The sequence below is a fragment of the Trichomycterus rosablanca genome, chromosome 9 (assembly GCF_030014385.1).
Source record: "Trichomycterus rosablanca isolate fTriRos1 chromosome 9, fTriRos1.hap1, whole genome shotgun sequence".
Taxonomy (NCBI): domain Eukaryota; kingdom Metazoa; phylum Chordata; class Actinopteri; order Siluriformes; family Trichomycteridae; genus Trichomycterus; species Trichomycterus rosablanca.
This window is the reverse complement of record NC_085996.1, coordinates 1,729,285-1,752,895: the sequence shown is the minus strand read 5'-3', so window position 1 is coordinate 1,752,895 and position 23,611 is coordinate 1,729,285. Positions and strand designations below refer to the sequence as shown.

General features: G+C 43.2%; 1 protein-coding gene across 1 annotated transcript in view; it reads left to right on the top strand.

Moving 5' to 3' along the window:
* Positions 1 to 23,340, top strand: part of LOC134320250 (dynein axonemal heavy chain 8-like) — a 35,818-nt gene extending 12,478 nt beyond the window's left edge. Inside the window, exons 17-53 of the mRNA XM_063001584.1 lie at positions 391 to 563; positions 635 to 813; positions 1,682 to 1,869; positions 2,128 to 2,214; positions 2,299 to 2,406; positions 3,342 to 3,476; positions 3,586 to 3,747; positions 6,742 to 6,988; positions 7,285 to 7,526; positions 8,598 to 8,738; positions 8,923 to 9,154; positions 9,864 to 10,006; positions 10,097 to 10,231; positions 10,309 to 10,431; positions 11,272 to 11,485; positions 12,044 to 12,153; positions 12,230 to 12,393; positions 13,499 to 13,691; positions 13,924 to 14,046; positions 14,124 to 14,254; positions 14,341 to 14,494; positions 15,089 to 15,253; positions 15,406 to 15,632; positions 16,245 to 16,363; positions 16,447 to 16,550; positions 16,630 to 16,806; positions 17,620 to 17,787; positions 17,878 to 18,093; positions 18,617 to 18,754; positions 19,810 to 19,937; positions 20,014 to 20,185; positions 20,571 to 20,726; positions 20,808 to 20,963; positions 21,447 to 21,629; positions 21,717 to 21,822; positions 22,716 to 22,968; positions 23,047 to 23,340. Of these exons, the coding sequence (XP_062857654.1) occupies positions 391 to 563; positions 635 to 813; positions 1,682 to 1,869; positions 2,128 to 2,214; positions 2,299 to 2,406; positions 3,342 to 3,476; positions 3,586 to 3,747; positions 6,742 to 6,988; positions 7,285 to 7,526; positions 8,598 to 8,738; positions 8,923 to 9,154; positions 9,864 to 10,006; positions 10,097 to 10,231; positions 10,309 to 10,431; positions 11,272 to 11,485; positions 12,044 to 12,153; positions 12,230 to 12,393; positions 13,499 to 13,691; positions 13,924 to 14,046; positions 14,124 to 14,254; positions 14,341 to 14,494; positions 15,089 to 15,253; positions 15,406 to 15,632; positions 16,245 to 16,363; positions 16,447 to 16,550; positions 16,630 to 16,806; positions 17,620 to 17,787; positions 17,878 to 18,093; positions 18,617 to 18,754; positions 19,810 to 19,937; positions 20,014 to 20,185; positions 20,571 to 20,726; positions 20,808 to 20,963; positions 21,447 to 21,629; positions 21,717 to 21,822; positions 22,716 to 22,968; positions 23,047 to 23,248 (6,054 nt within the window). The 3' untranslated portion in view covers positions 23,249 to 23,340. The remainder of the gene's footprint in view (positions 1 to 390; positions 564 to 634; positions 814 to 1,681; positions 1,870 to 2,127; positions 2,215 to 2,298; positions 2,407 to 3,341; positions 3,477 to 3,585; positions 3,748 to 6,741; positions 6,989 to 7,284; positions 7,527 to 8,597; positions 8,739 to 8,922; positions 9,155 to 9,863; positions 10,007 to 10,096; positions 10,232 to 10,308; positions 10,432 to 11,271; positions 11,486 to 12,043; positions 12,154 to 12,229; positions 12,394 to 13,498; positions 13,692 to 13,923; positions 14,047 to 14,123; positions 14,255 to 14,340; positions 14,495 to 15,088; positions 15,254 to 15,405; positions 15,633 to 16,244; positions 16,364 to 16,446; positions 16,551 to 16,629; positions 16,807 to 17,619; positions 17,788 to 17,877; positions 18,094 to 18,616; positions 18,755 to 19,809; positions 19,938 to 20,013; positions 20,186 to 20,570; positions 20,727 to 20,807; positions 20,964 to 21,446; positions 21,630 to 21,716; positions 21,823 to 22,715; positions 22,969 to 23,046) is intronic.
* The last annotated feature ends 271 nt before the right edge of the window (positions 23,341 to 23,611 follow it).

Sequence of the window (23,611 nt, the reverse complement as noted above, 5' to 3'; positions counted from 1 at the left end):
TTTTTCTGTGTATAAGAAGATTTTCCACCCAACCGAGCAGTGCGGAACAAACGGTGGCTCAGATCTTCCTTCTGGATCATTTTCTGACCGGCCAGTTGTTGTTAGGACCATTATAAGGAATTTTGGGTTGTGTGCACACACCACACACACACACACGTAGTTTACGATGAAATAAATCTCTTTCCTCTCTGTGATGTTATCTGTTCAAAAAAGCATCACACTTTTTTACCCACCCATTTTATATTCCATACAAACATGAATGTTTACTTTGTCTAGCGTCAGTAAATCCTTACCAGCGTGTTATTATTTTATATACTAATAAATACAAGGTTAAAGCGCAGTTGTAGTCTGTATCAGGAATAGAATTAACCGTAGCCCTGTGCTTGTTAGGTGAAAATGAACATCAGGTCCCTCGGTGACTTTGAATGGCTGAAGCAGAGCAGATTTTATTTCCGGGAGGATCAGGATCACGTCGCAGTGTCGATCACGGACGTCGACTTCATCTATCAGAACGAGTTTTTAGGCTGCACGGACAGGCTGGTCATCACTCCTCTTACAGACAGGTGCTTCTACTCGTCCTTTAGGAGGTCCTCGTGTACATTCAATAGAAATAACAATAATGTTTTTCTCCCAGGTGTTACATTACCTTAGCTCAGGCGTTAGGTATGAGTATGGGCGGAGCTCCTGCTGGTCCGGCTGGGACGGGCAAAACCGAAACCACCAAAGACATGGGCCGCTGCCTGGGGAAGTACGTCGTGGTCTTTAACTGCTCCGACCAGATGGACTTCAGAGGACTGGGCAGGATTTATAAAGGTGATTTTATTTAGTCAGTCAACACGGCGCTACACTATAGGTCAACAAGTATATGGACACCTGACCCTGAGCGTATTGGTTACCCGTTCCAAACTCATTAGATTTAATATGGACTTGCCTTTCTATACGATTTTGGTAGTGTGCATGTGGAAATTTGTGTCCATGTAGGTAAATGTTGGGTGAAAAGACCTGGCTTACAATCAACATTCCAGTTTTTGCTCACTTGTGTTCAGTGAGATTGAGCTCAGGGTGTTCTACATCGGGGGAGCCAAAAAAATGGGTTGCAGAGAAAAGATTAACAGAAATTAACTTGTACAAGAACGCCCCCTTGTGAAGGCTTTACGTTACATCTCGTAGACCACAGTGGGACCAGATTGCTACCATTTTTATTAATGAAGTATTATTTGTTTTGTGTTTTGTTTTAATGCATTGTTTGTGTGGCCTGGCTTGCTGTAAAAATCATGACATAGAGAACATGTGAGACGTTTAAAAAAAAGTTTGAAAAACTCTGATTTACATGATACTTGAATTCTTCCACACCAGAGACTTTAACCTTTGTGCATAGTTCACAGAAGAATAGTCATACTGGAACAGGAAGGGACCTTCCCCAGAATGTTGTCTAAATGTTTATAGCATAACATTATAGCATATAGCATTTTTACCACTCTTAGTATTGTGTATAGAGAAACATGTAAACGTAATGATTAGGAGGGGTGTCCACACTTTTTGACCATATAGTGTGTAACAGCAGAATAAGTCTGTATTAAAGAGACGTATCTGAGTGTGCCATCAGTCCAGATTTTATTCAGAATGGTACTGAGGATAAAACGATCACGTATATCCACTCTAATAAAGGACTTTCTGTTAGGTCTGGCTCAGTCTGGGTCCTGGGGATGCTTCGATGAGTTTAACAGGATCGACCTGCCCGTGCTGTCGGTCGCTGCACAGCAGATCCACATCGTCCTGAGCGCTCGCAAAGAGCGCAAAGCTCAGTTCCTCTTCACCGACGGAGACTGTGTGGATCTGAACCCCGAATTCGGACTCTTTATTACCATGGTAACGTATTTACAGATGTTCAAATATACACGTGTGGTCCATATTTTAGCACCTTTGATTGTTTGGTATAAAAAGCCAATCATTAGATAAAAATGGACATGGAGTAAGTGAACGTTGTGTCATCAACATCTTGCCCAAATACATTCAACACAACATTGACATTTCAGTCATGTAAGAACAGTAATATAAGAAACACAGTGAATGACACGGGCAGGATTAAAGGCGTCCTTTACTTTAAACTAATGTGTCTTGTTATAGAACCCGGGCTACGCCGGTCGCCAGGAACTGCCCGAAAATCTAAAGGTGCAGTTCAGGACCGTTTCTATGATGGTTCCTGACAGACAGGTGAGGTTTTTATACACTGGTACTGGTACGTGAACTCATTTCCCTTCTGTAGAAGCTCAGCTAAGCGAACCCTCTGTGTTTCAGATCATCATGAGAGTCAAACTGGCCAGCTGTGGTTTCATCGAGAACGTTATACTGGCTCAGAAGTTCTTTGTGCTTTATAAACTGTGTGAGGAGCAGCTCACGAAGCAGGTACATGTCAGCAAACACACACCAAATGGCCAAAAGTATGGAAACACCCATCCTAATTATTAAAGGTGGATGGAACGCGCAGCCTTCCTGACTCAGCAGTGTACTGAGCATGTGCAGTTCATCCAGTTTCATTATTGATCAGTGGTGTATCTGTGAGATCAAATTCAGATGTTGAATGCTTGCTTGTAGTTAAATCAAACATATTTTCATACAGTTTGTATTATAATTAATAACAAAATGGGCGCTCAGGTGGTGCAGGGGTAAATTCCGCGGGCGTAGCGTACTACCGCTGGGATCCAGGGTTTAAATCGGCGCTGCTGTTGGACGTCTACATACAGACATGATTGACCATGTCTCAAAGCTAAAGGTGGCCGAGGGTTCGTTTCTGACCAGGGTGTGTTTCTGCATTGCGCCCAGTGACTCCTAAAAAAGTGGACCCACCGTGACCCTGACCTGGATAAAGGATAAAGTGGTAAATAATAAAAAAGAAACAATAATGATAAAAGTGATTAAAGCATTCGTGGTAAATTGCGCTGAGCCACTAACACTGAGATCCTTGGTGCTATCGGCCGGTCGGGCATCCAGATACAGATATAATTGGCTATGCCTTGGGGGATTTGGAATTGGGGGCTGAACAGCCTAGCCATTGAGAGGTGCACTCGTCAGGGTGCATTCACTGCCGGTCCCAAGCCAAGATAAAATAAAAAAAGGCATCCAGTGTAAAGACTGTACACACACCAGATCTGCTGTGGTGACCACGAATATGGAGCAGCCAGAAGATCAAATAAATCTGGTCAGTTAGAGTTGATCAGTGAACAGTTACAGAATATAAATAAGGATTTTTTTTTTTCATACTGGATTGTATATAATTCTGTTCACTTGTTGTTAAGAATGTAAATCAGAATATTCATGTATAAACTCTTCTCTCTCTGTAGGTTCACTATGATTTTGGGTTGAGGAACATTCTGTCGGTTTTGAGGACTCTGGGAGCTGAGAAACGGGCTCGACCCTCAGACTCTGAGTCCAGCATCGTGATGAGGGTTCTGCGTGACATGAACCTCTCCAAACTGGTGAGAACCGTAACCATTGCAGTATCAGTACTAAATGACGCCACGGAAAGGACCCACGTTGTGCTCCTGGTTTTGGGGATCTTCATGCACCCTGCTTGTGCTGCTACAGGTGGATGAAGACGAGCCTCTGTTTCTCAGTCTGATCAGTGACCTGTTTCCTGGGATTCAGCTGGATAACAGCACCTACGCTGAGCTGCAGGCTGCAGTCGCCACACAAGTGCAACAAGCAGGAATCGTTAATCACCCGCCGTGGAACCTCAAGCTCATACAGGTAAACTCACCTGAACATGTGTGTCTGTGTGTGTATGTGTGTGTGTATGTATGTGTGTATGTGTGTGTGTATGTATGTGTGTATGTACAGTATATATATATATATATATATACTGTATATGTGTGTATGTGTGTGTATGTGTGTGTGTATGTATGTGTGTATGTACAGTATATATATATATATATATATATACTGTATATGTGTGTATGTGTGTGTATGTGTGTGTGTATGTATGTGTGTATGTGTGTGTGTATGTATGTGTGTATGTACAGTATATATATATATATATACTGTATATGTGTGTATGTGTGTGTGTATGTATGTGTGTATGTGTGTGTGTATGTACAGTATATATATATATATATATATATACTGTATATGTGTGTCTGTGTGTGTATGTGTGTGTGTATGTATGTGTGTATGTGTGTGTGTATGTATGTGTGTATGTACAGTATATATATATATATATATATACTGTATATGTGTGTATGTGTGTGTATGTGTGTGTGTATGTATGTGTGTATGTACAGTATATATATATATATATATATACTGTATATGTGTGTATGTGTGTGTATGTGTGTGTGTATGTATGTGTGTATGTGTGTGTGTATGTATGTGTGTATGTACAGTATATATATATATATATACTGTATATGTGTGTATGTGTGTGTGTATGTATGTGTGTATGTGTGTGTGTATGTACAGTATATATATATATATATATATATATATATACTGTATATGTGTGTCTGTGTGTGTATGTGTGTGTGTATGTATGTGTGTGTGTATGTATGTGTGTATGTACAGTATATATATATATATATATATATATATATATATACTGTATATGTGTGTGTGTGTATATGTGTGTGAGGATGTATGTGTGTATGTGTGTGTGTATGTATGTGTGTATGTACAGTATATATATATATATATATATATATATATATATATATACTGTATATGTGTGTCTGTGTGTGTATGTGTGTGTGTATGTATGTGTGTGTGTATGTATGTGTGTATGTACAGTATATATATATATATATATATATATATATATATACTGTATATGTGTGTCTGTGTGTGTATGTGTGTGTGTATGTATGTGTGTGTGTATGTATGTGTGTATGTACAGTATATATATATATATATATATATATATACTGTATATGTGTGTGTGTGTATATGTGTGTGAGGATGTATGTGTGTATGTGTGTGAGGATGTATGTGTGTATGTGTGTGTGTATGTACAGTATATATATATATATATATATATATATATACTGTATATGTGTGTCTGTGTGTGTATGTGTGTGTGTATGTATGTGTGTGTGTATGTATGTGTGTATGTGTGTGTGTATGTATGTGTGTATGTACAGTATATATATATATATATATATATACTGTATATGTGTGTCTGTGTGTGTATGTGTGTGTGTATGTATGTGTGTGTGTATGTATGTGTGTATGTACAGTATATATATATATATATATATACTGTATATGTGTGTGTGTGTATATGTGTGTGAGGATGTATGTGTGTATGTGTGTGAGGATGTATGTGTGTGTGTATGTATGTGTGTATGTACAGTATATATATATATATATATATACTGTATATGTGTGTGTGTGTATATGTGTGTGAGGATGTATGTGAGGATGTATGTGTGTATGTGTGTGTGTGTATATGTGTGTGAGGATGTATGTGTGTATGTATGTGTGTGTGTATGTGTGTATGTACAGTATATATATATATATATATATATTAGGGCTGTCGAAGTTAACGCGATAATAACGCATTAACGCGACCTCAATTTAACGCGATTAAAAAAATTAGTGCCATTAACGCAAATTCTAGTTCATGTTGAGACTTGACTGGTAGAACAAACGTTTTAATGTCGGACTTGCCACCGTTGTTCATTTGCGGTTTGTTAACATAATGTAACCGATCGTGGTAGTGATGCACTTGCATAATAAAGAAATAAATACACGCTATATTCACAAGTTGTCGGGAGCAGAACACTTTATTACACTTAATTAACTTCTTCTTCTGTACCGAATACCGGAAAGCTGAGTCGAGCACGTTAGTTCATGAACTATGGAAGCCCCAAAGGGTCAAAACACACTCACTTCGTGTAGAAACGTCCATCAAACCATCGTCACGATACAACCACAGACAAGTCTGATACAATAACTACGCCTTATCCCACCTAAAGCACCGCTGATCTACAATGTTTGCTGATGGAGAAATTCTAACCTACAATCTGACATTTACTGCCTAGTATGTGAGTGAATAAAACTCCCTTACAGTTTTCTCTTGTCCCAGCAGTTTTTAACATCAGTACATTTAGCATAAAATGTGTTCACCATTTTAATTGTAACATTTCACATAAAAATCCTTGTTTTCTATAACATTTACACAGATTTTTTTTTAATGCGATTAATCGCGATTAACTATATGAAATTCTGAGATTAATCGCGATTAAAAATTTTAATCGTTTGACAGCCCTAATATATATATATATACTGTATATGTGTGTGTGTGTATATGTGTGTGTGTATGTATGTGTGTATGTATGTGTGTGTGTATGTGTGTATGTACAGTATATATATATATATATATACTGTATATGTGTGTGTGTGTGTGTATATGTGTGTGAGGATGTATGTGTGTATGTACAGTATATATATATATATATATATACTGTATATGTGTGTGTGTGTATATGTGTGTGAGGATGCCAGGGCCTTGTTTACCCCCAGACATTGCCAGTAAAGTCTGTGTGCACCACTAGGGATTTGAACCCTGGATCCTGGCATAGTGGCCACCCAAGCGCCCATAAATAAATATACCGCCTCTATATGCATTAACTACTAATAACAAGCATCTAACTCACCCCACAGTCAGTTCCATTACATCAGTGAAACCAGAACCGATGATCATGACTACACTATAATCACCTGTTTACGTTTTGTAAATGTTTCCGGCAGTTATACGAGGCGTCGCGGGTGCGTCACGGCCTGATGACCCTCGGCCCGAGCGGAGCCGGAAAGACGACCGCCATTAACATCCTCATGCGCGCCATGACAGAGTGCGGCGCTGCTCACAGAGAGATGAGGATGAACCCCAAAGCCATCACCGCGCCCCAGATGTTCGGCCGTCTGGACGCCGCTACCAACGACTGGACCGACGGGATCTTCTCCACCCTGTGGAGGAAAACTCTCAGAACTAAAAAGGGTGAGCATGAGCTGGGTTTTAAAAACTCTTCCAAAGTTATCAGCCATTTGAAGGGCAGAGTGAACCATTGTTCTGGTCTGAAGTGAGAAAAATTAACAACTTCAGGCTTTAAAACCCCCAGGATTCTTTGCTGTATTTGAAGTAGCAGCATAAACCAGTACAAACACATAACTGCAGCTCATGTATTAAACATGACATTAATATTATTCAATTATTATCTTTAGGCTTTGTAAATGTTTTCACTCCCTCAGAATGAGCACTGCACACTGCACATCATGTATTTATTCTTTATTCAGGAGAAAACATCTGGATTGTGCTGGATGGGCCAGTAGACGCCATCTGGATCGAGAACCTGAACTCGGTGCTGGACGACAACAAAACTCTGACCCTGGCGAACGGTGACCGGATCCCTATGTCCCCGAGCTGTAAGCTGGTGTTTGAGGTGCACAACATGGACAATGCTTCTCCCGCTACCGTCTCCAGAGTGGGCATGGTGTTCATGAGCTCCTCCGCTCTCAGCTGGAGACCCATTCTGCAGGTTCTCATTTATAACTGCTAACTCTCACTTACTGCTTAGTCCTGATCAGGGTCAAGGGGGATTCAGATCCACCCAGGAAAAAAGCTAGATGCAAAGAAGAAATACCACATTGACAGACAGACTCAAACCTAGAGGGAATTTAGATCTGCTAATCCACCCACTGGCAAGTATTAAGAAGTAGGAAGAAAATAAGGATTCTGTGGGAAAGTGGATCTTATGATCTTAAGTTCTAATGGGCTGAAGGGATTCCTCATTACAGGCAGCTGTAGCCTAGCGTTTAGGTACTGGACCAGTAATCAGAAGGTTGCTGGTTCAAGCCCCACCACTGCCAGGTTGCCAGGGCCCTTAACCCTCATTTGCTTAGATTGTATACTGTCACAGTACTGTAAGTCGCTTTGGATAAAAGTGTCTGTGAAATACTGAAAATGTAAATGTACTGCTGCAATAGCGGCCTCTGCTGGCTGGTCGAGACACCGCATGACACAGATGGTGAATAGCGGAGAGCAGTGCGTGACTCTCAGTACGCCATACTGATCCCTGCCCACCTAATGCAGGTGAAAAGAAGTGGCTGCTACACATGTGTCGGAGGGGGCATGTGTTAGGTACTGTGCTCCTCAGTCAGGGTCGAGATTTACAGCAGTAGAGCAGATATTTATATGAGATATTTATACTACAGAGATACCATCAGCCAGAACCAAATTCCTTGTGTTTATCCGATAAATCTGATTCTGATTCTGAGATATAACTGGGGAATTGGATGTGATTAGATTTGGAGAAAAAGGGAAAGATGCAACCATGCTGCTGTAGAAATAAAGTCTCAAATAAAATAAAACATGATGTGTCGTTTTCCCTTGGTGGTTACAGTGCAGTCAAACTAAATAAAAATATAAATGTACAATATTTATTCTTCCGTAACAGGATTCCTTAACAGGTCTCACTCTCATCATCTGCTTAGTAAAATAAGGAATAATAATAATGAAGCTTTTTGTGACCAGTTATAAGTCTGGTTAATAACAATTCAAGCTGCAGTATATCAAAGTGTGTGTGTGTGTGTGTGTGTGTGTGTGTCAGGGCTGGACCAACAAGCGCAGTGCTCAGGAAGCTGACAGCCTGATGAGCCTGTATGATAAGATATTTGAAGATGCTTATATATTCATGAAACAAAACCTCAAGCCAAAAATGCAGCTCTTGGAGTGCAACTACGTTATGCAGGTAAACTACAGTCATGCAGTATGAAAGAGTGTGGTCAGTACTTCAGTACTTCATTATCAGCATCCAGATCAGTTTTAAATCTTTATTAATGATCATTACACTTGAATAATTACTCGGTTACTATTACGTTACTTTACTGCGCTGATACCCGTACTGGTGCTCACCACCTGACGTGTGTGTCCAGTCGGTAAACCTGCTGGAGGGTCTGATTCCTCCTAAAGATGCTGGAGGCACGTTGAGCAGCGAGCACCTGGAGCGCCTCTTCGTGTTCTGCATGATGTGGAGTCTGGGAGCTCTGCTGGAACTGGATGACCGGGACAAGATGGAGCTGTTCGTTCGCTCTCATGAAAGCAAGCTTGACCTGCCACCGACAGAGCCTGGCCAGACCATGTTCGAGTACATGGTCAATCAGAACGGCAAGTTTACCACATCGACTTAATAAAGCTGGAGGCAACAGGTATTCCTGGTGTTTTTGGGACTGTGGGGTATTTTGGTGATTGGAATCGTGTCTCTGCTTCCGGAAGCAGATCAGGGAACAAACGACTGCGTCCAGCCTAATAAAAAATGAGCCCTCACTATTAGGGATGTAACGATGCACCACGAGACAGTTAAAAATCCATTCACATGTGTAACGATTCAAATCGGTTTACATGTACAGTATAATGAATCGATATTGACTTTAAGCAGCAGAGGGCGCTGGTGCTATTCACCTCGCCTGGTTGAAGTCACTACAGGGTTGCCAGGTTCAGAATGTATTTATGTGAGGATACTTTCTTTATTTGTATCATTTATGTATTTATTTAATGTGGGGTTTGTTTTAAAATTTCATTTCAGCTTTTTTACACAAAAAGGGAAACGTGCAGCATTGTTTTGCATAGTTTGCACCTACCTCAGAAATAAAAGGACTTTCATTATTTAGATAAATAAAAGATAAGCACAAATGCAGTATTTTTTATTTTTTTTTAAAGAGAATAATAAAAGGAAAATTTGTCTTCAATTTAATTTTGTTTAAAACAATCTGGAAAAATTCGTATCGTGAATCGCATCGTGGGTAGTGTATCGTTACATCCCTACTCATTATTGCTGATTATTTGCAGCCTATAAAGTGGATTTTTTTTATTTCAGGTGACTGGGATCACTGGAGTAAATACGTCGTGCAGTACGTCTACCCCACAGACTCGGCACCAGACTACACGTCCATTCTCGTTCCCAACGTGGACAACACCAGAACGAGCTTCCTGATTGAGGCCATCGCAAAACAGCGCAAGGTCGTCACATATCTAACTGCTGGAACACACGTGGACTGTGTGTCTCTGACCCTTGATTAGAAATTTTGTGTGTGTGTGTGTTGTGCTTAGGCTGTTCTCCTCACCGGTGAACAGGGGACTGCCAAGACGGTCATGATTAAGGCCTACACGAAGAAATACAACCCTGAGATGGATCTGTTCAAATCCATGAACTTCTCCTCCGCCACGGAGCCGATCATGTTCCAGGTGAAGGAAAGGAAGGAGATGCAGTAAAACTCACCATTACCGATGACTGATTCTGATTAACGCCGTTCTGATTACAGCGGGCAGTAGAGAGTTACATAGAGAAGCGGCTGGGCAGCACATACGGACCCCCCGGCAGACGGAGACTGACCGTTTTTATTGATGACATCAACATGCCTGTCGTCAATGAATGGGGAGATCAGGTCGGAAAATTAAACATCGATACAAATATACACCGATCAGCCATAACATTAAAACCACCTCACTGTCCATTTTATCAGCTCCACTGACCACATAGAAGCACTTTGTTTTTAACCTGCTTTCACCCTGTTTTACAATGGTCAGGACCCCCACAGAGCAGCTATTATTTAGGTGGTGGATCATTCTCAGCACTGCAGTGACACTGACATGGTGGTGGTGTGTTAGTGTGTGTTGTGCTGGTATGAGTGGATCAGACACAGCAGCACTGCTGGAGTTTTTAAACACCGTGTCCACTCACTGTCCACTCTATCAGACACTCCTACCTAGTCGGTCCACCTTGTAGATGTAAAGTCAGAGACGATCGCTCATCTATTGCTGCTGTTTGAGTCGCTCATCTTCTAGACCTTCATCAGCGGTCACAGGACGCCGCCCACGGGGCGCTCTTGGCTGGATATTTTTGGTTGGTGGACGATTCTCAGTCCAGCAGTGACAGTGAGGTGTTTTAAAACTCCAGCAGCGCCGCTGTGTCTGATCCACTCATACCTGCACACCACCACCATGTCAGTGTCACCATGAGAATCATCCACCACCTAAATAATACCTGCTCTGTGGGGGTCCTGACAAAGCATGTAGACAAACAGATGGACTACAGTCAGTAATTGTAGAACTGCAAAGTGCTTCTATATGGTAAGTGGAGCTGATAAAATGGACAGAGTGTAGAAACAAGGAGGTGGTTGGAGTTAAAGTCCAGTTTAATTGTTGTTTGTCCAGTAATGGTGATAAGAAGTGGAGGCCACACAGTCTATAAATAATCTGTAATATTTCATGTTTTTTTTCTGTAGATCACAAATGAAATAGTGCGTCAGACGATGGAGATGTCGGGCATGTACAGTCTGGATAAACCCGGTGATTTCACCACCATAACAGACGTTCAGATGATGGCCGCCATGATCCATCCCGGCGGTGGCAGGAACGATATTCCTCAGAGACTGAAGAGACAGTTCACAGTGTTTAACTGCACGCTTCCGGCCAACTCCTCCATCGACATGATCTTCGGTAATAATCACGTCGGTACTGCGCTCGGTCAGGAGTGAAATATGATGGGGTAACTGGATACGACTAGATTGGGAGGAACACTGGGGCAAAATGTGGGGATGTTTTGGTGTTTTTAGCTGCTTTACACTGATTGCTGATGTAACCGAGCGTCTTTAATGTTTACTGAGTCTATAAAGAAAGAAATCAACTGAACACAGACAAACTATTTAGAGCAGAAAACTTTACTGGTTTGTTCTTTTTGAGGTGCAGCACAGAGACGATCACGTGTGTAGAGAAACACACTTTTACATTCATTATGGATCCACAAAGGGACAAAATGCACTTAATACGTAAAACACACATCAAACACGGTCAGGTAGTGAAGTCTCGTAGGTTAATGTAATTACTGTAAGATTGCTAGGATGCCTTATACTGCACATTTCACGATCCGTGCTGTGATTTTCACGGTCTGAATTAGGCAGGACCTTAATTATTCATTATTAGTGGGTTCTGTCTTTCTTTTTCATGCCAAACCTTTGAAGCTGTTTCACAGAGAACTGACCAGTACTTTTCTATTAGGAATTATTGGCTGTGGATATTTCCATCAGTGTCGAGGATTTACACCAGAGATCTCTGACACTGTACAGCGTCTCGTACCCGCTTCCCGGATTCTCTGGCAATGGACCAAGGTAAAATGCATCGTTAGTAAAATGATCACTCCCTGTGAGGTGAAAGAGTCCAAACCTCTCCTGCACTGTGTTACAGGGGAAGATGTTGCCCACTCCATCAAAGTTTCACTACTTCTTCAACCTAAGAGATCTGTCCAGGATTTGGCAGGGCATGCTGAAGATCAGAGCAGAAGAGTGTGAGACAGTCGCCACCCTCCTGTCCTTGTTCAAGTGTGAATGCACTCGAGTCATCGCAGACCGGTAAGGTGTCTGTCTGGCTGTCTGTCTTTCTGTCTGTCTATCTATCTCTCTCTATCTATCTATCTATCTATTTGTCTATCTGTCCGTCCGTCTATCTATCTCTCTCTGTCTGTCTGTCTACCTGTCTGTCTGTCTATCTGTCCGTCCGTCCGTCTATCTATCTCTCTCTGTCTGTCTATCTCTCTGTCTATCTATCTATCTATTTGTCTATCTGTCCGTCCGTCTATCTATCTCTCTCTGTCTGTCTATCTATCTATCTATCTATCTAGGGTCTATCTATCTGTCTATCTATCTGTCTGTCTGTCTATCTATCTCTGTCTGTCTGTCTATCTATCTCTCTGTCTATCTGTCTATCTATCTATCTATCTATTTGTCTATCTGTCCGTCCGTCTATCTATCTCTCTCTGTCTGTCTGTCTACCTATCTATCTATCTATCTATCTATCTATCTATCTATCTATCTATCTATCTATCTATCTATCTATCTATCTATCTATCCGTCCGTCTATCTATCTCTCTCTGTCTGTCTGTCTATCTCTCTGTCTATCTATCTATCTATTTGTCTATCTGTCCGTCCGTCTATCTATCTCTCTCTGTCTGTCTGTCTATCTATCTATCTATCTATCTATCTATCTATCTATCTATCTATCTATCTATCTATCTATCTATCTATCTATGTCTATCTGTCCGTCCGTCTATCTATCTCTCTCTGTCTGTCTGTCTATCTATCTATCTATCTATCTATCTATCTATCTATCTATCTATCTATCTATCTATCTATCTATCTATCTATCTATCTATCTATCTATCTATCTTTCTATTTGTCTGTCTATCTATCTCTCTGTCTGTCTGTCTATCTCTCTGTCTATCTATCTGTCTGTCTGTCTGTCTATCTATCTATCTATCTATCTATCTATCTATCTATCTATCTATCTATCTATCTATCTATCTATCTTTCTATTTGTCTGTCTATCTATCTCTCTGTCTGTCTGTCTATCTCTCTGTCTATCTATCTAGGGTCAATCTATCTGTCTATCTATCTGTCTGTCTGTCTGTCTGTCTGTCTGTCTGTCTATCTATCTAATGACTAGCTGTGTGTATTCCAGGTTTGTGTGTGAGGAGGATAAGCACTGGTTCGAGAAGTCTATAGCCCAGGTCATTCAGGAACACGTGGATCCTGCTTTGGTGCCACACCTCCACCCCGACCCTTACTTTGTGGACTTCCTGAGAGAGGCTCCAGAGCCTACAGGAGAGGAGGCTGATGACGCCTGTCTCGACGCTCCCAAAATCTATGAACTGGTACGTTTATTTTAAAACATGGTCCTGACCTGGTCTCAGCTGGGCTGTAATGAGAGCTGATTAAATACACCAGCAGCTCCTGCTGTCTGCTCGAGGTTCCTCCAGGACATTGCATGATGCTCCATACACAGTAAAGCACCTGGCCGGTGTCACAGATCAGCCAGGCACATGTGGGAAGGGACGAGGGCTAGTATAAATCTTACACACATCACACTTCTGCTATATTTCCCAGGTGCCGGACTTCCAGTTCCTGTCGGAGAGACTGCGGTTCTATCAGAGCCAGTATAACGAGGCTGTTCGGGGCTCACATCTGGACCTGGTCTTCTTTACTGATGCCATGACCCACCTCATCAAGGTCAGTGTAAAGTTCTGACCACAGCTCAGCCTTTAAACCCAGAGTTTATAAAAACTGCTAGTTTCTCTCGGCCGCAGATCTCCCGCATCATCAGGACCGATGGAGGAAGCGCTCTGCTGGTGGGAGTGGGAGGGTCGGGCAAGCAAAGCCTTTCACGGCTCGCGTCGTACATCGCCGGTTACAGGATATTCCAGATTACACTCACTAGGTGAGACGGCGTAGTTCCCTGGGTTGAGTGATTTGCAGAATATCAGTGATTCTGCACTTTTTACATCTTTATCCTGTATCACTCAGAACCTATAACATCAGCAACCTGATGGATGACCTGAAAGTGCTGTTCAGAACGGCCGGCGCTGAAGGAAAAGGCGTCACGTTCATCTTCACGGACAACGAGATAAAAGACGAGGCCTTCCTAGAGTACCTTAACAATGTTTTGTCATCTGGAGAGGTGAAGCAGCTTCACTAATCACTAATAACTAAGTCCCTACCGATTCACGGACGTGAGAATGGCGCCATGGACCGTGAAATGAGCCGTTCCCCGTGTAATATGTAATTTGCTGTGAAATTTAAAATGTACGGTTTAGCGATTTACCATTTTTTATTCACGTGCAGTACAAATGCATCAAGATTACTGGTTAATCCGCACTGTGAGGCGCCCTAGTGTAACCGAGCGTCTTTAGAGTTTGATGATCACGTGTGTAGAGAAACACACTTTCGATTATGGAATCCACAAAGGGACAAAATGCGCTCATTATCAGCAAACAACATCACAGAAAAGTCTCTTACACTAGCAGTCCTACGGCAATTCAGTTTGCAATGAGTTAGTCAAAATGACCAAGATGTGGAACACGGACAAGAGCTTTAATATTTAAATTAATGACATTTTTAATTAATGACATAAATTAATGAAAGACTGTAAAGACGTCCGTAAAATGAAGCACATTTCCCAGTGAATTTAGTCGAGCCCTAGTAATACGGATCATTTCTGCGGAAGTAAAAACACACTGCACTTGATATTCACTTTCTCATGTTTCTCCTCTAGGTCTCGAACCTTTTTGCTCGTGATGAACTGGACGAGATAACACAGAATCTCATCCCCGTAATGAAAAAGGAGACGCCCCGAGTGCCGCCCACCTTTGATAATCTGTATGAATACTTCATCTCCCGGGCCAAAAAGAACCTCCATGTGGTGCTGTGTTTTTCCCCGGTGAGTCTCACCCCTCTGTTTGATGCTCTTCATTTTATTCTCTCAGAATGTGAGTCAGATTCACTCACAGTAAAAGAGCAGTTACAGAAATCGTTGTAATTTTAAGACTGAAGTGAATTAACACGCTTCATAATGTGGAATATTTTGATCAGGTGGGGGAGAAGTTCCGCTCCCGCTCTCTGAAGTTCCCCGGACTGATATCCGGATGCACCATGGACTGGTTCACCCCGTGGCCGAGTGAAGCCCTGATGGCCGTGTCCCAGTATTTCCTCTCGGACTTCCACATGGTCTGTTCGCCTGAGGTGAAGACTGCGGTGGTCCAGACTATGGCCGTCTATCACGACAGAGTCTCCTCCACCTGCGAGAGCTACTTTGAGAGGTACCGTACTGTACTTAGAGATACAGCCATGTTAGAGAACCTCAGTTTTATAGACACTAAGTCACCCAAACTAGTAAAGAGGGTCAAGACGAGGATCAAACCCAGGTCCTCGGGGCATATTTTGCTGCCTCATCAATCGAATCTCACAGTGATGACGTCTAACATTCATTTAAAGGGAATTTATTTAATGGGTTAAGGGCCTTGTTCAAGGGCCCAACAGTGGCTGCACGACAGAGCCTGGATTTGCATTGACAGTCATTGACTGGTAGCCCAAAGCTCTATCCACTAGGCTCCCACTGTCCCTTGTACCTTATATCAAGGGTTTAACCTATGCTGTTATCTTTTAACTTAACGGGCACAAATTCCCACAGGCATACTGTAATATCAGAGTCATTTGAAGCGCTTTATTAGAGAATCGGCTATTGTTCTAGCTAAACAGCTCATTGTCAGGTGTCCAGATACCTTTGGTCATACCAATTCCACTTATACCAAAAGGTATTCATGTATAATCGAGCTGAATTCATGAAATCTGTCCCTTTCTTTTGCTACAGATCAGGTTTTGTGGTCCAAAGTCTGGAATCAACCTTTCTGTTCCTCTTTCTTTTTATTCAGATTCAGACGAAGGGCCCACGTCACCCCGAAATCCTACCTGTCCTTCATCAATGGATACAAAACCCTCTATACAGAGAAGCACACCCACATCAACACTCTTGTTGAGCGCATGAATGTCGGTAGGGACAAGGCCAGTACATTTGTAATGTGTTTTGTGTGTGTACGAGTGTGTTTGAGTGATCAAGCCCTGCTCGTTTCCCAGGTCTAGCCAAGCTAATGGAAGCCAGCGAATCCGTCGCGCAGCTGTCCAGAGACCTGGTGGTGAAGGAGCAGGAGCTGGCGTTGGCCTCGGCCCGAGCCGACAAGGTACATCATTCGATCAGAACTGAGCAGAGCGTTTTCACTTTGCTAGATCGATCGTGAGCTCATGGACTTGGTCGTGCAGGTCCTCAAGGAGGTGACTGTGAGCGCCGAGGCCGCCTCTGTGGTCAAAAACGAGGTGCAGGTGGTGAAGGATAAAGCGCTGAAGATCGTGGAGGAAATCGAGAAGGAAAAAGGTGTGGCAGAGCTGAAGCTGCAGGCGGCTGAACCTGCACTCATGAAAGCTGAGGCGGCTTTAAACGTGAGTTCCAAAAACTGATGTAGCAGCTCAAAAGTATTTGGACACCTGACCATGGGCTTGTCAGACCTCCCATTTTAAAAACACACAGTGGCGTCTGATCTATTCAGCTAGAACGACAGCGGCTTTTCTAATAAAGCCTCTTTAAATGACTTTGAAATACAGAATGCCTGTGGGAATTTGTGCCCGTTCAGTCGAAAGATGACAGCGTTTGTATGGCTCGGCACATGAATTCGATAATTAAAAGAAGTGTCCAAATACTTTTGTACTATATATACAAACCTGAAGAAGTGAGATCCAAGAGTTACCTCTCTTTAAATTTTAATGACAGAAGAAACCTAAAATAGAAATAAGCAGGAAACGCTTATAGGTGCTTATAAAACGATTTCTGAAGCACAATGCTAAGTGAGACCCAACCTGCCACGCCCACACAGGCCGACAGAAAGCGTAGTTCTCTCTGAACTAAACTTCAAAGCATTTTCTGCGCCTCATTAAAGGTTCCTCACTACCTGAGAAGCACCGTCTAACAGCGTACCTCTGACTGACTGGCTTTGCCCTCTGAATTATTTGCTAGATCTCCTGCTAGCGCTCTCTAACTTTTGTCATTAACTCAGTTGATACAGGGTAGAGTCGTTCTGGGTCTTTGATTCTGTTTTATGAGTTGACTTGTTCGGTTCCCTGCCGAGTGTGTGTGGTTCTGTTTGTGTGGCCTGTCCTTTCTACCCTTGTCCTGTCCTGTTCACTGGAACGACTGTAGGATCTGAAACCACTATATCCTAGATTTGTAAATCGTTTTTGACCTCGTGTCTTTAACAGACCATCAAACCGGCCGATATCGCAACAGTGAGGAAACTGTCCAAGCCACCACATTTAATCATGAGAATTATGGACTGCTGTCTGCTTCTCTTCCGCAAGAAGCTGGACCCCGTCGTCATGGATCCAGAGAGGCACTGCCTTAAGCCCTCCTGGAGCGAAGCCATGAAGGTAAAATCCCTGAAACACCGTGCAGGACCTCACGAGATCTGATGGTTCTAATGAGACTAATGATACGAGTCTCCTCTCTTCACCCCTAAGCTGATGAGCGGCGGCGGCTTCCTGACGTCACTGCAGCAGTTTCCTAAGGACACGATAACCGAAGAGACGATGGAGCTGCTGGAGCCGTACTTCCAGATGGAGGATTACACGCTGGAGAACGCCAGTAAAGTGTGCGGAAACGTGGCGGGTCTGCTGTCCTGGACACAGGCTATGGCCACCTTCTTCAGCATCAACAAGGAGGTGCTGCCACTGAAGGTAAAACACGAGAGCCGGACCCACAGAAATCACTTCAAAATACATACGGTGGTTTATTAATCATGGATATATACAATCTATACGATTAAAAACTCAAAGATTAAAGGCTTTTCTTACAGGTCTCACTTTTGTGTGTTGTGTGATTATAAATATGGACATGCTGAGGCAGCAAGACTAAAATCACTGCCAGTCATTAGACTCCTAAATTGTGAGCTGGAGTGGTGCAGGGGGTTTGATTTTGGGCTACGATCGCAAATTTAATTTTCATTAACCTCGAGACAGGAATACCCTGAACTCGGTGCCAGTCCATTGCAGAGCAGGGTGCCAGTCCCAGATCTCAGCTGTGATGGGCGAGCATAATATACGATACCCCTGCACCTAAATGTAACGTGTGATGTTCACTTCTGGTTCATCAGCGGCAAAAGCACATTCGTTACCAGCATCCCAACACACACACACACACACAAGACTCTTCTCTAACTTTATTAGTAACACTGGCATATCCTGCCTTCTTCCTACCCAGGCTAATCTCAGCGTTCAGGAGAACAGGCTAACGGCAGCTAATAAGGAACTGGCTAACGCTCAGGCCCAGCTGGATGAAAAGCAGGCAGAGCTGGACATGGTGCTGGCCAAATTCGAAGCAGCCATGAAGGAGAAGCAGGTACGTCCTCTTCTACTGGTGACTGGTGCATCATACATCAGTTTTAACTGTAGATACTGGGATTTTCATCTCAACAGATCAAGCACTCAGTGTGTGTATGTGTGTGTGTGTGTGTGTGTGTGAGCGCTTCCTACCTAATCAGTCCATCTACCTGCACTAAAATTCACTGTAGCCAATCAGACTGCAGTTACCACCTTAAATTTCCAGTCACCAGTCAGACTCCACTTCAGACACTCAACGTCAGTCGGTTCTGGGCGTGGCGTTGAGTTTTAAAGACGTTGAGTTTCGAGGTATTTTCCCCCATAAGGATGTTTGGGGAACCTGTTAATGCGTCCATGGTCCCGGTGAGCTGCAGATATTTTAGTCTCATGTAAAATAATGAGGTTGTTTTTGACTCTTAAACACTGAAAATAACACAAATATAATATAAACACACTGAAATACAATTACTAACTGTTAAAAATGCAATAAAAGCTGCACTTTAGCTTTACTTTATTGTTTTGTTATGCTTTTTAATGAGTGGAGAGAACTTATGAGCAGTAATAATGAAGAGAGGTTTAGTGTTTTTATGTTGTTCTTTTAATACATTAAGTTAAGAGTTTTAGACTCTGGGAGAAGCTGATTCTGATTCTCACCATTTCTCAGAAGCTGGAGCTGTAACACAAAGTGAAACAGGAAGGAGAATCATGTGGAGCTGTAACCCTGGATCTGACGCTTATTCCACACTAATGCAGATTCAGCTCATGTTCACATGACATCTTACCACACCGCTCAAGCCAAGCGCTGATCAAAGCACACGTTGAGTTTGAGGGAAACGTTGAGTTTAAGGGTACAAATTTCTCAAAGAAGGCCGTCGAGTTTCAGATTTTGAGTTTAGGGGACGTACAGTTACAAGGTACCACAGTACTAACATTAGCTGTTGATCCAAGTCCACATTCCCTAATACCCGGGGCCCAATCAGAGCATTTCGTGGCCTTTTTATTTCACAAATCACTGTGTGTGTAAACGTGCATCTAATGCTTACGAGACACTGGAATAACGTTAACTGTTTTCAGGATCTGCTGAACGACGCCGAATCGTGCAGAAATAAAATGCAGACGGCCTCCGCTCTGATCGACGGGCTGAGCGGGGAGAAAGTGCGCTGGACCGAGCAGAGCAGAGAGTTCACCTCACAGATCAGCAGGCAGGTTTCTCTCAGTCTCTCCACGGCTCCTGGGGTCGAACCGAGGTTCACGTGTCTGTCTCTGCTCTGCTCTCAGGCTGGTTGGAGACGTCCTGCAGCTGACCGGCTTCCTGTCCTACTGTGGTCCGTTCAACCAACAGTTCCGTAACATGCTGCTGAAGGAGATCTGGGAGGCCGAGCTCACGAAGAAGAACATTCCCTTCACTGAAAACCTGAACCTGATCTCCATGCTGGTGGACCAGCCCACAGTAGGATTTTATTTAACATCCTGGTCTTAATACCACCTACATGATGTGGGATTTAGTCCTAGATACTCAGTTCTGGTTACAGTGCTGGTACTGGTGCTTTATCTAAAGCGACTTAGAGTAGAGTGACAGTACAGTCTCAGCAATTAAGGGTTAAGGGCCTTGCTAAAGGGCCCAACAGCAGCAATCTGGCAAAGGTGGGGCTTGAACCAGCAAGCTTATGATTGGATGAATCCAAAACAAAACAGTAAATGTTCTGAGTGTAAAGAGAAGCCCTGATTAATCAGTAGTCAGTACTGATGCCTGATGAGAGTGGGATCAGTGAAGGCTGTTGATGGAATGTTGATGGAAGACCCTCACAGGTGGTATCTTCTCCCCCCTCGTTCAGATCAGCGAGTGGAATCTGCAGGGCCTTCCGGGTGATGACCTGTCGGTGCAGAACGGCATCATTGTCACCAAAGCTACCCGCTTCCCCCTCCTCATCGACCCCCAGACTCAGGGCAAGGCTTGGATCAAGAAGAAGGAGAAAGCCAACGAGCTCCAGGTCAGATCCGTGGCTCAGGCTAGCTAACGTCAGCACTAGGTACACGACATGATGCTAACGAACGCTCCGTATCGTTCCAAGGTCACGTCTCTGAATCACAAGTACTTCCGCACCCATCTGGAGGACAGCCTGTCCCTGGGTCGCCCTCTGCTCATCGAGGATGTACCCGAGGAGCTGGACCCAGCGCTGGATAACGTGCTGGAGAAGAACTTCATCAAGTCTGGATCCTCCTACAAGGTGAGCGTTACATTTACATTTCCGGAATTTAGCAAAAGCGACTTACAGTCTGAGCAATTGAGGGTTTAGGGCCTTGCTTAAGGGCCAAACAGTGGCAGTGGTAGGGTTTGAACCAGCGACCTTCTGCTTACTAGTCCAGTACCTTAACCACTTGGCTACAACCGCCCTACATGTCAATCATTTCTATCACATTTCATCCAAAGGCCCTTACAATTATGACTGAATACAGTTTGAGCATTTAAGGATTAAGGGCCTTGCTTAGGGGCCCAACAGTGGCAGCCTGGTGATGATGGGGCTTAAACAGACAACCGTATGATTACTAGTCCAGTACCTTAATCACTGAACTACCACTGCCCATGCATGTAAATAAATAAACAATGAATGGATTAATCACAGGGCAGATGTAGGTGGGTACCAGAGCTTTTACATCAGGACGTGCCTGCATATCCTGTTCAGTGTTAACCGAAACACTGCGTACGACAGGTTAAAGTCGGAGACAAAGAGATCGACGTGATGGACGGCTTCCAACTCTACATCGCCACCAAGCTGCCCAACCCGTCCTACACGCCCGAGGTCTGTGCCAAAACCTCCATCATCGACTTCACCGTGACCATGAAGGGCCTGGAGAACCAGCTGCTGGGCAGAGTCATCCTGACCGAGAAATACGTACGTCTGCACACGTTTCACGTCATCCCTTACATTCCTTTCAGTGATAAATAATGAGCCGGTCCATCACTGACTGATGTTACACAGGAACTGGAGGCTGAGAGGCTGAATCTGATGCAGGACGTCACGGCCAACAAGAGGAAGATGAAAGAGCTGGAGGATAATTTGCTTTACAAGCTCAGCACCACAAAAGGTGCGTATATAAGACCATACCAAAATAATAATTTAGTATTTAGTCATGAAGTCATGAGTATATTCATGTATTCATCTGTAACAGATCAGGTCTAACAACCGCTACTGTAACGTGGCGGAATGAATTTACCATGTCGGGCTTAGTGGGTAGCACTGTCGCCTCACAGCAAGAAGGTCCTGGGTTTGATCCCCAGGTAGAGCGGTCTGGGTCCTTTCTGTGTGGAGTTTGCATGTTCTCCCCATGCCTGCGTAGGTTTCCACCGGGAGCTCCGGTTTCCTCCCACAGTACAAAGACGTGCAAGTGAGGTGAACTGGAGATACAAAATTGTTCATGACTGTGTTTGATATTAAACCTGTGAACTGATGAATGAAGTGCGTCAAACATGATGTTAAAATCCTCATAAATAAATAAAGAGTCATGTCCTTCTGTGTTGCTATGCTGGCTGACAGAGGGGGCACGGAGGCGCAGATGATTGATGTGTCCAGCTCTCTGCTGGCATGGGAAACCAGCATGGTCTCAGCAATGAAAAGTTAAAAAGTTATTTATTTAATTTACTTTCTTTTCTTAGTTTTTTGGGAGTAAACTAACACGTCAACCAAGGAGTAGATCTGGCCCAAACAAGAAATACAGCTTATTTTTACCCAAGTATTTAGACTCAAAGTAAACTCAGACAAATGGTTGAGCAGACCATTAAAGGGTTAATAATGTGCTGACTGGACACAACTGTGATTCTTACAAATATCACAATTACCGGTTGAACTTGAGTAAACTTACTGGTCCATGTAGCACAAGGTCACCGTAAGTTATTTGAGTAAGTAATAAAGAAACTTTTAGAGGTCTTGTAAATGAAAATAGACTTGTTGTTTAGTCCACCCCCGTCTCTGTCTGTTCAGGCTCTCTGGTCGACGACGAGTCCATGATCGGGATCTTGAGAGTCACTAAGGAAACAGCAGCGGAGGTGAGCGAGAAGCTCAACGTGGCCACCGAGACGGAGACGAAGATCCTCGCCGCTCAGGAGGAGTACCGTCCCGCGGCGTCCCGCGGCAGCATCCTCTACTTCCTCATCACAGAGATGAGCATGGTCAACGTCATGTACCAGACCTCGCTCGCCCAGTTCCTCAGGATCTTCGACCTCTCCATGTCGAGGTGCCGTTAACCCCGCACCTCCATCTGTAACCACTTTATTATGAGTGCGTATTTTAATTATGAGTGAATCTTTTCCAGGTCAGAAAAAACCCCCCTGACCCAGAAGCGCATCGCTAACATCATCGACTGTCTGACGTACGAGGTGTTCAGATACACGGTCCGAGGCCTGTACGAGAATCACAAGTTCATCTTCACTCTGCTGCTGGCTCTCAAGATCGATCTGCAGAAGGGCAACATCAAGCACAGCGAGTTCCAGATTCTTATTAAAGGTGCCACCTGAGACAGAAAGCTACAGCACACGAGGGAATATTTATCCCTCTGTCTCTTTAACTTTCTAATTTAATGCCCTAAACTCATTTTTAACTCGCACAGGGCAAATTAACACTGTAAACACGGTAAAAACAACACAAAGCAGGCGATGCTGTCCTGACAGGATATAAAAGGAGCATTGATGAGTTCTTATAGAAGATTGTATGCAGTAGTAGACCTAGAGCTGAACTCTTTTGGAAGTAACATGTTTTCATTGCTGTAATGTTTAAACCTGACGATACTGTGACGGTATTGTAGGACCATTCCGCCGAATCGGTGCCATTTCTGTCCCCAGGAATCTTTAAAATGCATTTATATATTTATTTATTTATAT